The sequence below is a fragment of the Hyaena hyaena genome, unplaced genomic scaffold (assembly GCF_003009895.1).
Source record: "Hyaena hyaena isolate Hyena2069 unplaced genomic scaffold, ASM300989v1 scaffold_302, whole genome shotgun sequence".
NCBI lineage: Eukaryota > Metazoa > Chordata > Mammalia > Carnivora > Hyaenidae > Hyaena > Hyaena hyaena.
The window spans coordinates 124898-140960 of record NW_024080936.1 but is presented as its reverse complement, the minus strand read 5'-3'; the positions used below and the strand labels follow the sequence as shown (position 1 = coordinate 140960).

Here is a 16063-nt window from a genome sequence, read left to right as displayed (position 1 = left end):
TCCCGCTTCTGCACCTACAAGCTTATGACTTTTAACTGAGCCTCCTTGGGCCTCTGTTTCCTGAGAGGTAACAATGGTCGTTCTAGTGTGGGGACAATGCATTAAGGGAAGTAATGTATGCAGCATGCTTATATGATAAGTAGGTCGTGATCCATCAGTGTGAGTGGGGGCTCACCTCTCTGCTTGTCTCACCTGCCTGGCCCTCTAGGCATCCATTTCGGAGCCCTCTTGTGTGAGCTCCCTCCTCCCTTCATTTAAGGAAGGCTGGGGGCACACTGGAGGATTTCAGCCTCACAGCTCGAGAGGGCTGGGCATTAGTTAGGTGAGCCTAGAGGTGGTATGTGAATCAGAAGGCTCACCCTGGGCCTAGAACACTGACACCCATCAAGGCTGTCGTTTCAGTGTGCAAATCCACTCCTGTGAGCAGGGACCACAGCAAATTCCCTTTGAGGTCCCCTGTGCCTAACACATGCCTGGCATATAGGCTGTGCCCATCCATCTGTCCATCTATCCATCATCCAGCCAGCTAGCCATCTTCCCTTCCATCCATCCATCATTTATTTGTCCACTCATCCATCCACCTGTCCACCCACCCATCCATCTCTGCATCCATCACCCATTCTCCATCCATCTATCATTCACCCATCCATCCATCATCCATTTGTTCACTCATCTGTCCATCCATCCATCCATCTGTGCATCTATCACTTGTTCTTCCATCCATATATCCATCTGTCCATCTTTTCATCCATTACCCATTCATCCACCATCCATCCATCTTCCCATCCATCCATCATCCATTTGTCTATTCATCTGTCCACCTATCCATCTGTCCATCCATCACCCATTCATGCATCCATCCACTATCATCATCCATTCATCCATCCATCATCTATCTATCCATCCATCTCTCCATTCATTATCATCCATCCATCCATCCATCCATCATCCATCCATCTATCTGTCCGTCCGTCCGTCCATCCATCCATCCAAGAGAAGGTGAAACAAATCTGTTCACCCCCCTACTTATAACTCTCCCATGCCTCTCCAGCTAGCTCAGCATGAAACCCAGACCTTCAGGACAGCCCCAGGGCCCTGCAGCTTCCTTGCCTATGTCCTGCCATCTTTCTTTGCTCCTTGCTTCTCTGCTCTAGCTACGCTGGAGTGAGTCTGTGGCCTCTCCAAACTTGTTCTAACTTCTGGGTCTTGTAGTCACCATTACCTTTGCCTGGTGTTTACTTGGCTTTCTCCTTCTCTTCCTCTGGTCAATGTCACAGTTAGCAGGTGCTGTGTAACAAATCATCCCACAGTCTAGTGCAGGACAACAAACATTATTTTTTTGTGGTTTTGTGCGACAGCTTGTGCAGATCTCTCCACTCACATGGCAATTGGCTGGTGTCAGCTGGGGTGATGGGGATGGACCACATGTCTGTTCTCACAGAGCAGGCTGGCCTAGCAGGGTCGCAGGGACCTGAGACTAGCAAGGGGACAAGCTCCAGGGCACAAGTACCTTTTAGGCCTTGGCTGAGTCACCTTTCCTGACATTCCATTGGCCCAAACAAGACCTGTGGCTAACCCGAGGGCCTGGATGGGGGGGGGGGGACAGCTTGTGAGCATAGTTACAGTCTGCCAACAGCATGTGGGTTCTCCTCTGGAAACAGCCACTTTGCTTTGCTAGAATCTGCTAGAATTACTCGTCTATGCACACTGTGTGTACACGCATGTGTGCACATCTTTCTCCTTGACCCCTTGTCTGAGGAACCGTGACTCAACATGACCTCTGTTCTGCACCTGTTCTTGCTACTTAATAATACACCTTGGAGATAATTTCATGTAAATCATAAAACAATTCTGGTCTCTTTTATAAATTTTTTAAAAATTGTTAAATGTTTTATTTATTTCTAGAGAGAGAGAGAGAGAGAGAGAGGCAGCATGAGCAGGGGAGGGTAGAGAGAGAGGGAGACATAGAATCAGAAGCAGGCTCCAGGCTCTGAGCTAGTTGTCAGCACAGAGCCCGACGCAGGGCTCGAACCCACGAACCATGTGATCATGACCTGAGCCGAAGTCGGACACTTAGCTGACTGAGCCACCCAGGTGCCCCTCTTTTATAAAAAAATTTTAAATGTTTTTATTTATTTCTGAGAGAGAGACAGCATGAGCAGGGGAGGGTCAGAGAGAGAGGGAGATACAGAATCTGAAACAGGCTCCAGGCTCTGAGCTAGCTATCAGCACAGAGCCCGACGCGGGGCTCGAACCCATGAACCATGAGATCATGACCTAAGCCGAAGTTGGACGCTTAACCGACTGAGCCACCCAGGCGCCCCTGGTCTCTTTTATAAATGCATACTCTTCCATTTCAAGAACCATTTGTTTAGATTTAGCAAGCATACAGGGCACCCAGTTAAATTTAAAGCTCCAGGGGCGCCTGGATGGCTTAGTCGGTTAAGCGTCCGACTTTCGCTTGGGACATGATCTCGCCGTTCGTGGGTTCGAGCCCCGCGTCGGGCTCTGTGCTGACTGCCAGCTCAGAGCCTGGAGCCTGTTTCAGTCTGTGACTCCCTCTCTCTCTGACCCTCCCCTGCTCACGCTGTCTCTCTCTCTCTCCTAGAAATAAATAAAAACATTAAAAAAAAATTAAAAAAAAATTTAAAGCTCCAATGAACACCAATAATTTGTGGTATAAGTATGTCCCATGCACTATTTGGGGCATACTTACACTAAGAAAATATTCATTGTTACTTGACAATAAACTAATTAAGGGAAGAGAAAAGAAACTATTCATTGTTTAGTGGCAACTCCGGTTGAATTGGAGTCATGTATTGACTCGCACAAGCCCGACTGTGTTGTTTTAGGGTGTCTCTAATTTCTTGCTAATTTGTTCAGTGCTACAGGTCCCCGCAGGAAGGAAGGGTGTGTGCAAAAGGTCTCCCTGAAGGGAGACTGAGGCAGGACCCACAGAGGAGGGCCAGGCATAGGGAGCCAGTCCATGGGGCCAGCACCAGGGGGAGCCCCGGGGCAAAGGGAGCGGGTAAGTGCTGATCTGTGGGGGCTCCAAGCACCCGCCTACCCGTCTCCCTGCAGCCCTGCACTCACAGAGCATGGACACCCACACGGTGACTTGTAAACACACTGGCAGCCCCTGGGCTGACGTGTCTGTGGGATAAAGTCCTAAAACTGGAGTTTCAAGGTCAAAGTGTGTGTGCACTTATGATTTTTAAAAAATTGAGGTAAAATTGACAACAAAATTAACAACCATTTTATTTTATTTTAAAAAAACTTAAATATTTATTTTTGAGAGAGAGAGAGAGAGAGCGAGCGAGCCGGGGAGGGGCAGAGAGAGAGGGAGACACAGAATCCGAAGCAGCTCCAGGCTGTGAGCTGTCAGCACAGAGCCCAATGTGGGGCTCAAACCCATGGGCTGCAGGATCATGACCTGAACTGAAGGTGGATGCTTAACTGACTGAGTCCCCCAGGAGTCCCTATTTTATTTTAATTTTTCTAGTGAGTTCTATGCCCAATGTAGGGCTTGAACTCATGACCCTGAAATTAAGAGTCGCATGCTCCACTGACTGAGCAGCCAGGTGCCCCAAACATTAACAGTTCATTTTATTTACTTATTTATAAAACTTTTTAATAGTTTATTTATTTTGAGAGAGAGTGAGCATGAGTGGGGGAGGAGCAGAGAGAGAGAGAGACAGGGAGACAGAGAGAGAGAGGGAGGGAGAGGGAGAGAGGGAGAGAGGGAGAGAGAAAGAGAGAGAGAGAGAGAGAGAGAGAGAGAGAGAATGTCAAGCAGGCTCCACACTATCAGCATGGAGCCTGATGTGGGGCTTGAACTCACGAGCAGTGAGATCAGGACCTGAGCTGAAGTTGGACACTTAACTGACCAAGCCACCCAGGTGCCCCAACCATTAACCATTTTAAAGCGTACAAAGTTTAATAGTATTTAGTACATTCACAAGATTGTGCAACCATCACCATTATCTGGTTCCAGAACATTCCATCACCCTAGAGAAACCTGTCCCCGTTAGCCACCATCCTCTCCCCTGGCCTAGCTGCTGGCACCTGTGGACTCTCTGAGCCTCCGGATTTGCTTGTCTGGATGTGGCACAGACACGGAATCACAGCACAGGCGCTGCTGCCACACGGCCTCCAGATGCTGTCCCGATGGCCCCCAGCACACAGATGCTAGCTGGAAAGAGGCTTGTGGCCCGAGGTGGTCCCTGCTCCCCCTCCCTTGGCTGCTGTTGAAGCAGTCCGGGAGTTCTGCTGACCGTTTCTACCTCCTCTGTCCCTCTGCACAGTCTCCTGGAGATTCCAAAGTAGCTTTCCGTGGAGACGGTGGCCCAGGCAGGAGTCGACACACTTTCCCTGCAAAGGGTCAGACAGTCAATGCAATAGACGGTTTCCTCGTCCACTTGCAGGCCCTGTGCTGGGCTCTGGGGCTGCGGCAGTGACCAGAGCATCACCATCCTGGTCCTCCTGGGCTCACGCTGTAATGGAACAGGAAGGGAGAACAAGCAGCTGAGTCTGGAGGGATCAACCAGCTTCCGTGGAACAAGTTGCTTAGCGTCAGGGAAAGGGGCGCTCTCTGAGGAAGTGACGCTGAGCCCGGACATGGGGAAGGAACCAGTCTGCAAGTAGATGGGGAAAGGGAGCAGCAGAGGGACAGCAGGCACAAAGGCCCTGAGGTAGAAAGCTAGGTATCACTGAGGACGGGACAGGGCTTGAGCCTAGCAGGGGCAGGAGGCCAGAGTGAAGAGCTCGCTGGAGGAAGGGCTGGGGCTCATTTGTCACCTGACCCAGGCTGTGCTGGGCTGGTGCTTAGGGCCTGCCTGCTAATTGCTTGTTCTTTCTTCCCTTAGTACATGGGCTGCATCGAAGTCCTCCGCTCCATGCGCTCTCTGGATTTTAACACTCGCACCCAGGTGACCAGGTGAGCCTTTGAGACTGGGTGCTGTGGGGCCAGAGCCTGGGGGCAGCTGAGGGAGGGCTGATGTGAGGCTTCGGAGAGGTGGCAGTAGCGGCTCAGACAGTTTGTGCAGGGAACCCAGGAGAGCAGGCGCAGCGACATTCCCTCCTGCCTCGCAGCTTGGAGGACAGCTTGGGGCACAAGCTGAGTCCCAGCTCTGTCCTGTCCTCTGGTTGTCTCTGCTCCCCAGACCCTCAATTCCCTCTGTCAGAGAGGGATGACATCTGGCCCCTTGCTGGGTGTGGGTTCCACAGGGGTGCTGGACCTGTGGGTGCTGGCTGGTGTCCGGTTAGGGCTGAGGTCAGGGCTGGAAGGGGCTAGGAGATGGTTCCGGCTGGCATCTCTGTTGTTCCTGCTTTTTTTGGTGCAATGCACAGCGATCTCATGATGCTCTGATCTGCCAGGAACAGAGTCATGAAGAGGCATAAGGATCCACGTCTTTTTCTTTTCTTTTTTTTTTTTGAGAGAGAGAGAGAGAGAGAGAGAGAGAGCGCGAGTGAGCATGAGTGGGGGAGGGGCAGAGAGAGAGGGAGACGCAGAATATGAAGCAGGCTGCAGGCTCTAAGCTGTCAGCACAGAACTCGTTGTGGGACTCCAATGCATGGACCCCCTCTAAGATCATGACCTGAGCCCAAGTCGGATGCTGAACCGACTGAGCCACGCAGGCGCCCCAGGATCTACGTCTTTTTGCACGTGCAACGTTAGTCCATTCACTGTAGACATAAAAACACTCTATTGAGTTGTAATTCACATACCAAACAATTCATCCACTTAAAGTGCACAACTCGATATGTTTTGGTTTCTTCACAGCGGTGAGCCACCACTTGCTCCCTAATTCCAGAACATTCCATCAGCACCCCTGTCCCTTTCCCAGCCCCCACCCCCTGCTCCCACAGCCCCTACTCCCAGCCCTCACGAGGTCCTTCTCGTCCGTGGAGGAGCCTGTTCCGGACGCGTCACGCACGCGGACTCACACCCGCGTGGCCTCCCGTGTCTGGTTCCCGCCCTGAGCGTCGTGTGTTCGGGTCCGTCCGCGGGGCGGCGGGTGTGGGCGCCTCGCTCGTGCTCGCGGCCGAGGGGCGTGCGCGTGCGCGGTGGACACCGTCATCTGTGGACGTGCGCGTGCGCGGTGGCCGCCCCTGAGGGACGTGCGCGTGCGCGGTGGACACCGTCATCTGTGGATGACAAGTTTGTCAACTTGTCGAAGAACATGGGTGGCTTCAACCTTTTGGTGATTATTGTAACTCGGGCTGCTGTGAAACCGCGTGCACAGGTTTCGTGTAGACGCGTGTTCTCGTGTCTCCCGGGTGTGTCGGATGGGGGGTGGGGTGTCAGGCCGTGTGGTGACTCGAGATCTCGCTGTTTGAGGGGCAGCTGCCCCGTTTCCGCAGCGCCTTGTCACCTAACCTCCTGCGGGCTGTGCGGGCACCGGCCGCTTGGGGCCCAGCCTGGTCCACGTGACCTTCAGCCCTCCGCGGGGGTAGCGGGTTCACAGAGGTCCGTCTCATTGCCTGGTGAGCCCAGAGCAGAGGCCACTCTCTCCAGCCGCAGGTGGGGATCTCGGATGGCCTGTGGCTGCACGAAACTTGGGGTCCGGGATCAGGAGTGATGTTGTTGGCTCCCCTGAATCTCACCCCTGTGGTTTGGAGTTGGGCTGTGGCCCAGGGATGTGCTGATCACTGAGAAGGGCAAGAGCCGAGGTTGGTATGTGCTTGGGTATCTGCCGGGTGCAAACGGGGTGGGGGCTGAGAGCCCCTGGTCCATGGCTCTGTTCCTTCGTCCTCTCTCCAGGTACCCGCTTCCCTCCCTCCTGTGAGCTCCTTCCCAGCTCGGGATCCACGTGCCTTCTCTGCCCATGGCTTTTTCCCTCCACACTCTCTGAGCTCCTGCCCCCTTCCTAACCGCCCCCTCCGAGTTCACTAAGCCTCCTTCTACATCCCCCCACACAGGGAAGCCATCAACCGGCTCCATGAGGCAGTGCCTGGCATCCGGGGCTCCTGGAAAAAGAAGGTGGGTGATAGGCTTGTGGTCCTGGTGGTTGTGGTTGGAGCAGTGGGGGGCGCCATGGCCTTCCCAGAGGCTACCCCAGCCAGAGCCCCTCTGCAGCCCCACCTTCCCCAGTGCCTGGGCTCCCCACTCTTCAAGCCTGGCACTGCCCTCTGCCCTGTCCCCAGGCCCCCAACAAGGCGCTAGCCTCCATCCTGGGCAAGAGCAACCTGCGCTTCGCCGGCATGAGCATCGCTGTGAGCATCTCCACCGATGGCCTCAACCTGTCCGTGCCGGCCACGCGCCAGGTCAGTGCCGCCACCCATGTCCTCAGCCCCCAGCAGCCCCCATGCAGGGCAGGTCCAGGGACCTGCGGCCAAAGCTGGAGGTTTGGCACACATGGGGCTGTGTGTGAACATGTTCACCTGGAGATGTGCTGAGGCCCCACCCGAGCCAGGAGCCGAGCTCCCCTCGAGGCACTCGCAGTTGGCACGAGTGGGGAGGGGCAGGGGTGCTGCTGAGCCCCGACAGTACCCAGGACGCCCCTGCCGAGAGTGACCCCACCCCACTGTCAGCAGTGCTGTTGGGTGAGAGCCCTGGCTGGGAATCTTCTGGTGGGAACAATCCCGCAAAAGAAAATTGCACAGATAAGGGAATAATTACAAATTCTAAAAAGCATTGTGAGGCCAAGCAAGGGGTGCTGTAGGTGAGCACAGGGCACCCTGACCTAGCAGGGGTGTCATGAAGGACTTCCTGGAGAAGGTGATGCTGGCTCCAAGGGAGGAGGTGAGGAGAGGATGTCCCAGGTATATTTCCCCCCTGGGGAGACCAATCTGGAGAGGTGAGTGAGGTTCATGGTAAGGAGTTAGGACTTGTCCAGACGGCACCGTGAGCCTGGGAAGAGCTGTGATGTGAGGGCACCAAAGAGGGAGCCCAACCAGGGCATCTGTGGAGGACCTGGTGAGGCATCCACTGCTCTCTGGGCCGTGAGCGCTCAGGACCAAGATGGGAGGTGGCAAACGGATGCAAATGAGCGCACAAATGAACATGGAAACAGGCCTGCAAATGTGCACCAAAACAAGCATGCAAATGAGCAAGTGAATGCAAATGAGCATGCAAATGAGCACACGGATAGTGGTGCCTGGGCGCTGGTGCTAGACCAGAGCCTCCGGCACTTCTCTCCTGTGTCTCCTCAGAGCTGCCAGGCTGCTTGGCCAGGTTAGTGCGCCAGGTGAGTGCGCGTCCCTGGTGAGTGCCTGTCCCCGATGCTGTGTGGGTGGATGCATGGGCCAAAGGTGTGAGGGCGTGAAGATGGTCTTGAGTGTGTGTGACTTCATGTGTGAGTATCTGTGTGTAGGAGGATATGTCGGTGCATCTGTGTGGGCAGTCAGAAGTACGCACGTGTGAGAGTGGCAGGGGGTGTCCCAGCCAGCCCCAGCCTGACCCTCCCCTGGCCCCAGAACGGTGGCCCCCCCCATGACTGTGTCTGTCTCTCTCCGGCCAGGTCATTGCCAACCACCACATGCAGTCTATCTCCTTTGCATCGGGTGGCGACACGGTAAGGCCAGTGGTGGGGGGGGGGGAGACTTCCGGTCCTGTCTGTGCCCTGCAGCCCCATGCCCATCCCCCTTTGCCCCCTCACGAGGCCGCGGTAGCCCCAGCAGGTCCGGCTGACCCCTCCCACCTGTCCTCTCTCCACCCAGGACATGACCGATTATGTGGCCTATGTAGCCAAGGATCCTATCAACCAGAGAGGTGAGGTCCCTGTGGGGGCGGGCGGGGGGCCCTGTGGGCAGCGCTGGCTGCTGGCCGAGGCCCATCTGACGCTGTGTGACAACCCTCTCCAGCCTGTCACATCCTGGAGTGCTGTGAGGGCCTTGCCCAGAGCATCATTAGCACCGTGGGCCAAGCCTTTGAGCTGCGCTTCAAACAGTACCTGCACAGCCCCCCCAGGGTGGTCCTGCCCCCGGAAAGGTACCAGGCCCGTGCCCTCCCCAGCTTCCCAGAGATACCGGCCAAGGCCAGATGCACAGCCCCTGCGCTCACCTTCTCCACCCTGGGCGTGGGCCTCTGCGTGGCGTGGTCCCTTCCGCCCTCTGCGTTCACTGCCCGGTCCCACACCCTCATCCCTACAAGCTGGATGAAAACAGCCCTTGTGGGGCAGAGGCAAGGATGAGGGGAGCCAAGTCAGCGGCTGGGGTCATCACCAGCCTGGATGGGGGTGGCTGACGCTTCTGCAAAAGGGCCAGTCCGTGTGTTCAGCTTTGTGGGCCACACCGCCTGCCTCAGTCGTAGTAGCGAGAGCAGCTGTGGACTGTACGTGAAAGGGTCAGTGGGCCGCCTGCCAGCAAGAGTTTATTCATAGACACTAAATCTTGAATTTCGTGTAATTTTCACATGTCACCAAATATTGTTGTTTGGATGTTCTCCTAGTCATTTAAAAGTTTTGTGGCTTAAAGAGCAGAAAGCATTCTTCGCTCCTAGGCTGCACACATACAGGCCGTGGCCCAGATTTGCCCAGTCCTGCTCTCAGCTACGTGATTACTCACTAGATGGAAATTTGCTGGACTAAATAGCGAGTAGATGAATATGTTAGAAGTTCAAATACGCACACGTTAAGGAAGAAGGAGCATCTGCAGCAGCAGACAGTGCCACGTGCGTCTCCTCCGCGATGCCCCTCGCCACACCTGTGCCACACGGCTCATGTGCCCATGATGTGCGCACGCGGGGCCCTCCTCTGCCACCTGCACCCTCGTGCCCGAGGGCAGGCGGCAGCATCCCCGTCTCGCTGTCATGAACCACAGTCGCCTGATAGATTTCTACACCGGCCCTTGCAGGGCCAGGTGCAAGGATCTTTAAGTGCTGAGGGCGCTCCCATCCTGGCCTTATGGCACCTGCTCTGTGCAAGGTGCCTGAGGGGGCGGGGGGCTCAGGCAGAGGTGGGAAGGAGGGAGTGGAGACCAGCTGTAGTTTCTAGAAAGCACTGGAAAGAGCACGAGGTCCCGTTTTATAGAGAAGAAAAGAGCACTGGGCCGCTCTCGCACTAAGCCCGCCCGTCCTGCAAAGCTCCAGCCCCCGTCCCTGGTGCCCTGGCAGGGGCCCCTGCTCTCTGTGCCCCTGAGAACTGAGGTCCCTGCCTGGCTCCTGCTTGCCATCTGTCCCCAGGCTGACCAGGCCTGAGGAGTCGGCCTGGGGGGACGAGGAGGAAACGGAACACAATTACTACAACAGCATCCCAGGGAAGGAGCCGCCCCTGGGCGGGCTGGTGGACTCCAGGCTCGCCCTCACTCAGCCCTGTGCGGTCGGCGCCCTCGGCCAGGTCAGCTTCTATGGCCCTCACGGGGGAGGGACGGTGGCAGTGTCGTCGCTGGGCACGGACTTCTTGGGCCTGACCCTGGCTTCTCCTTCTGCTCCTCTTCTCCTAGGGGAGGGTCTCTCCTGCCTCCCTTGCCCTCCTTTCCCTCCTTCCTTCCCCAAATTGCACGGATGGGTCTGGCCCTACTACAGACATGACTCCCACCGGCAGATACTGATTACATGATCCAATCAGCAGTTTAATCAGGGCCATGAGACAGGCTTCCAGGGAAGGTAATGAGAGTGTTCAACAGGGAGACTGACTTTGGTCAGGAGGACTTCCACAAGGAAGCAGTGTTTGGGTTGGGCCCTGACGGGTGAATAGGAGTTGCCTGGGAGAGCAGTGCAGGGAAGGGCATCCAGGTGGAGGGAACAGCATACAGTGGAAGGTGCAGATTGCTTTCTGGAGCGGAGAGGGCAACTGAGGGCCACAGCACAGGTGGGCAGGAGACCGAGGGCAGCTTGGGAGCCAGGGCCTAGGAGAAGGCTTGGAAGGGTTCGGAGCTAACCTTCGCATCTGATTTCTCTCTGGCCATGCTGGAGGGAGGGAAGGGTGCTGGGGGACACGGTGCTGGCCTGGGAAGAGGGGGTTGCACAGTGCAGAATGACCCCTCACTCTCTTTTTCAGGGGGTACAGCCTGCTCGAAGGGACACCCGCAGTCTGCCGTGGGACCTGGGCCCCTCAGGTAATGGTAGGCGGTCTGGAGGTTCAGGGAGACCCCAGCCCCTCCCCACACTGCCTCTCCTCTGCACCAGTCACGTTCACCCGCGAGATCGTGCACACTCCCTGTGTTCTTAGGAGATCTGGCAGCGTTGGTTTCTCTTTTTTCTGTACAGACTAGGCTCATTGCGTTTTGGGAGAGACACGGCTTTCACGTGTTCACAATGCCAGAGCATAGAAAGGCCTTCATCAGAAGTCACTGTGTCAGCCCTGCCCCCACTTGCCTCCCCGCCTCCCCAGTCGGGCCACCACTGTTAGTACTTCTTAGTTTCCATTATTTTTCTAGTATCTTCCACATATCTTCAAGTGCATTGAAATCCGTGTACTGTGGCTTTCCCCGTTTTCACAGATAGTGGCGTCCTGTGCATGCTTCCTAGCTTTGCCCAGGGAGCGAGCCGCCCTGCAGTTCTTTCTGCGTCTGCACGCGGTGCACACTCGTTCTTGTTCGCCACTGCATGTGACCCCACCACATGAGGTCGCACTTTTATTTCACCTGCACTTGACTCATGGCCATTTGGGCAGACTCCAGGCCCCACTTCAGTAGGACCATGTAGGACGACGGATGCTCGTCATCCCGTGGGTTCGAGGGTCTCGATAGGGCCCAGCCCCCAGAGGGTGGCTGCTTGTTCTCGTTTGATAGAAACCATGCAGTTGCCCTCCCACCGGAGGCTACTTGAGGCTTTGGCTTTCACAGAGCGATTGGGTGTTCGGCCCACGAGCACTGTATCCTGTTACACAGAAAGAAAAGTGACATAAGGTTAGCACCCCCTTGGCCCTCAGCTCCCAGGCGGGGAGCTCAGCCCCCTGTGCCTCCTCTGGGACTTTGTAAGGACAGGCACCGCCGAGATGGGGACTCTCGAGGTGTGCTGTGGGCACCCTCGGTCACTGTGAGGTTTTGCAGCATCAGCCTCCTGGGCTGATGGGCACTGAGGGTCCCCCTCACACACACCAGGTGCAGCCCCGTGTTTGTCCTGTGGGTGCCAAGCTGCGAGGCTGCCGAGATCAGAGCCTGTTAGTCACGTTGCTGGAGGCCGCTGAGCTGCTCTCCAAGGTGCCTGTGCCCGTTGGCTCGCCCACCAGCCCTGCTGCAGCTGCCTGTTCCCTCACAGCCTTACTAACGTCTGTGTTGGGCTTTTTTTTAGATCTTCCCAAATAATCTGGGCATTTCGCTGCCAAGCGTCAGAACCCTCACTGACTGCCAGCGCCCAGGGGTTAAAGAGCCAGGTGCCAAGCTATAATGTGGCCCTTGTGTGCTATTTCTCTGGGCCACGGGCCGCTCACCCATAACTCCCAGGGTTCATAGGCATTTCCCAGCCCTGGCCTTTGCATATGCTGCTACTGCTGCTTTTTATGCCTTTCCCAATCCTCTAGCCCAGCGCTCTTCCCAATACCTCAGTGCCCCAGTGTCCGCAGATCCTCTCTCAGTCTGAGTCTCCGACCTGAGTTTCTTCCCCCTTCCCTGGCCACGGCTCTGAGAGGCCGAAAGAACCCACGCCTTCTCAGGCAGACGGGGAGGCCTGCACTGGGACCCCTCTGTCCCATCAGCCATCTGGGCGTGGCATATGGTTGCCACCCAGATTGAATAACTGTTGCCAGATACTGTTCTAAGGTTTTGATCCTCACCCCTACTTATGAAGGAGCTATTCCTAGTCTCCCCATTTTACAGAGGAAGAGACTGAGGCACAGAGGAGGTGGTGAGCTTGCCCATGTCCACAGAGGGCAGGTGGAGCTGGCCGGTGAGCTCAGTGCCCATGAGGTAGTTGACATAACATGGAGATTGCAGACTGTAGGGTCCTCCGGCTGGATTTGGCCACGCAGTGTACTGAAATCATCATTTCTCTGCCAAGGATTAAAAACGCTGATGTTTGGAAATAAAGAGATAGTTATGAGAAAAATACACACAAATGTCCTTTGAACCTGGGAAAAGAGGCTGAGCCTTGCTCAAAATAAGAGAAGTGCAAACTGAGGTCCTCCAGATGCCATTTCTCACCTATTAGACCAGCAAAACCATAATGCCCTGGCAGGGGTGAGGGCAGGGGACAGGCAGAGGCAAAGTGGTCGGGATCCGGCGGAACCTGAATGGGGCACTGAGTGGACCCAAGTGAGAAATTCCTCCAAAGATAACTTTCACTGTGGCTGTGGCTTTTGAACCATGCAAATGCTTTACACACTCACAATTAAACTTACAAAGAAGAGAAAGGAAATCCTACAACTTGATGGAAACGAGTGATCTATGTGTCGCGTGGATAACACAACTACAGGGAACACAGTTTCATTGTTACTAATTTTTAGATGTGGACGTTTAACAGAAACATGGGGATTTCTGCCACCGTCCCGCCCAGTGGTGGCCGCCCCTCCCCGGTGTGGCCCTCTAGTGCCCCACAGCCCCTGGCTGGACATTTATGGGGCTTTCATTCCAGATGGTGCTGGCAAGAGGGTGTGTGGCTTCCGCCCTGGAGGGAGACGGGTGTGGGCTGGGCTCCCAGGTGGAGCCCCGCCTGCTCCCCCAGCTGACCCCACCACTCCTCTTACCCTCCCCAGGCCCGCCGGGGGACGGCTACGTGCAGGCAGACACACGGGGCCCCAGAGACTACGAGGACCACCTGTATGTCAACACGCAGGGTCTGGAAGCCCCCGAGCCCCTGCAGCCGGAGGACAGCCCCAAGAAGGACCTGTTCGACATGCGTACGTGGGGGCAGGCCAGCCTGAGGGGGGAGGCCATGCCCCTAGCAACCTGTGGTCTGATGGGGGAGGCCCAGCCCTTTGCAAACTGGTGAGGGTGGGGTGGGAAACTGTTTCCTACGACTGCCTCGTCTGATGGGGAGGCTCAGGTGGCTCCCCTCCTGGGGCCCTTCAGTCTCTTGGGAGTAACCCAGCCTCCTCTCTGTAGCGGTCTCTAGTCTGAGGGGAAGGGCCTAGTTCATGCTTTGAAAGAGTGGCTAGTATAATGGGGGAGGCTCAGGCCCCTCTCCTCCATGATACTTCTCAGTCTCTTGGGGGAGGGGTAGCTCCTTACCTCTGGGTTTCCCAGTCCAATGAGGGGATTTGAGCTCCCTCCTCAGGTGACTCCATGGCTCAAGAAAGTAGGCCCAAGCCCCTTCTACTGGGAATCCCAGCCTGGTAGGGGAGGCAACCTTGGGGGGACCCAGTCTGATGAGGGGGGCCTAACCACATGTTGATAGAGTGAACAGTTGATGGGGGAGCCCATTCCCTTTTTCTCTCTATGATACCCCAGCCTGAGGGAGGGGTCAGTATAACGGAGGAAGTGTGTGTCCCAAACAGTCTCCTTATCTGCCACAACACCAGTGTCATCGTCATCCACAGGCACCGTCATCTGCCTTCGTCGGGAAGCCTCCCTAGTGGGAGAGCCCCAGGTGCCCACCAAGCAGGCTGGAAATGTCTTCCTTCAGAGAGTCTGCAAAGCCCCCTCCCCACCATCTGACAACTGGAGAGTGTGCATGTGAGCGGGGGAGGGGCAGAGAGAGAGAGAGAGAGGGAGACAGAATCCCAAGCAGGCTCCTCGCTGTCACCCAGGCCCCTCAGCTGGATTTCTTACTGCAATAGGACATGAGCTGATGGCGCCTCCGGTGCCCCAGCTGCTGGACTAAAAGCCTGGCCCCCGCTGCCTCCCCACAGCAGTCCTCACGCGGGAAAGGACTCCCAGAGTGGGAGCTTCCGGGGACGCCTGTCTCCTTGGGAGGACCAGGCAGCCCAGCAACCCCAGCCAGGCTTCCATTGAAAATTCTGGGTCTGTCTCTGATTAGTCCTTCCTGGGTCATGTGCTCACCCCCCAGCCAATCAGTGGGTGGAGGTGGAGCTGAGACTAAAGTGTTGATTGGCCAGGCCTGGTCACATGTCCTGGTGGCTGGAGGCTGGGCCAGCTGCCCCCAGACCCCCGAGGAAGGAGTCAGGGAGGAGGGATTCCCAACAGCAAGGAAATGGAAGGAATGTGGGAGCGCGGGGTCCGGGCGGGAGTCTGCGTTCCAGGTGTCTGATCTCTGCCGCTCCACATCCAACTTTACGACGAGGAGACAGGCTCAGGGAGGGCGAGGGGCCTGTCCAGTGTCACACCGGTGCTTGCCCGGAGCCTCCGAAATCCCCTGCAGATCGGAAACTTTTCTCTGAAAGTCTGTTAAGAGAAAGGGATGCCTGCCGCCTGCCACCCAGATGCAGTGTTGTGATAGAGGCGCCGGCAACGTGGTCGGGCAGCTAACGAAACACTGAAGAGGCGTAAACACTGAAGAGAAAGAAACGCTGTCATTATTTGCCTAGACTTCCCAAACCCACGAGAATATACTGCATAATTAATAGAACCTAGTAGACGGGCAGGAAGGTGACTGGCTACAAGGTTGGCACCACACAGTGTGCACTCAGCGCACAGCCAGGGACGTACTGTGGCCTTAGGGTAAGGTCTGATGCACCCTAGGTGCCCAGCCAGTGTTGCTCAGGTCCCGGGTGGGGTAACCACCTGGAGCTTTTTCCTTCCAGCCCAGGCCACCCCCCCCCCAACCTTTCCAGCAGGAGTCAGCTGCCAACCCCCGCCTCCTGCACTTCATCTTCGCCTCCAGGACCCTTCGAGGATGCTCTGAAACTGCACGAGTGCTCTGCGGGGGCGGGGGCGGCGGTAGCGCCCCTTCCTCTCGAGGACCAGTGGCCCAGCCCCCCCACCCGTCGGGCCCCTATCGCCCCCACGGAGGAGCAGCTGAGGCAGGAACCCTGGTACCATGGCCAGATGAGCCGAAGGGCAGCAGAGAAGCTGCTTCGAGCCGACGGGGACTTCCTGGTGCGCGACAGTGTCACTAACCCCGGGCAGTACGTCCTCACGGGCATGCACGCGGGGCAGCCCAAGCACCTGCTGCTCGTGGACCCCGAGGGCGTGGTAAGGAGGGACGCGGGGGCCGGAGGCGCGACCGGCGAGCGGCGGGGGGCGGGGGGAGGCCGCAGGTGGGACGGGCGGGGGAGGGGAGGCGGGGCCGGAGAGCGGGGGTGGGCGGGGCCGGAGAGCGGGGGTGGGCGGGGCCGGAGAGCGG

General features: G+C 56.7%; 1 protein-coding gene and 1 long non-coding RNA gene across 3 annotated transcripts in view; one reads left to right on the top strand and one right to left on the bottom strand.

Moving 5' to 3' along the window:
• Positions 1-16063, top strand: part of SHC2 (SHC adaptor protein 2) — a 31104-nt gene that overhangs the window by 9597 nt on the left and 5444 nt on the right. Inside the window, exons 2-11 of one of the 2 annotated variants that reach the window (XM_039248054.1) lie at positions 4866-4936; positions 6922-6982; positions 7147-7266; positions 8463-8516; positions 8662-8713; positions 8806-8932; positions 10124-10277; positions 10941-10998; positions 13575-13718; positions 15602-15912. In XM_039248054.1, coding sequence (XP_039103985.1) covers positions 4866-4936; positions 6922-6982; positions 7147-7266; positions 8463-8516; positions 8662-8713; positions 8806-8932; positions 10124-10277; positions 10941-10998; positions 13575-13718; positions 15602-15912 — 1152 coding nt within the window. Of the gene's footprint in view, positions 1-4865; positions 4937-6921; positions 6983-7146; positions 7267-8462; positions 8517-8661; positions 8714-8805; positions 8933-10123; positions 10278-10940; positions 11005-13574; positions 13719-15601; positions 15913-16063 lie in introns of both variants that reach the window. The other variant, XM_039248053.1, reaches the window with a different exon arrangement.
• Positions 3937-6085, bottom strand: LOC120242348. The gene is made up of 4 exons (XR_005531057.1): positions 5889-6085; positions 5598-5685; positions 5238-5369; positions 3937-4493 (listed from the first exon to the last, which is right to left on the bottom strand). It is a non-coding gene; the product is annotated as an uncharacterized LOC120242348 (long non-coding RNA).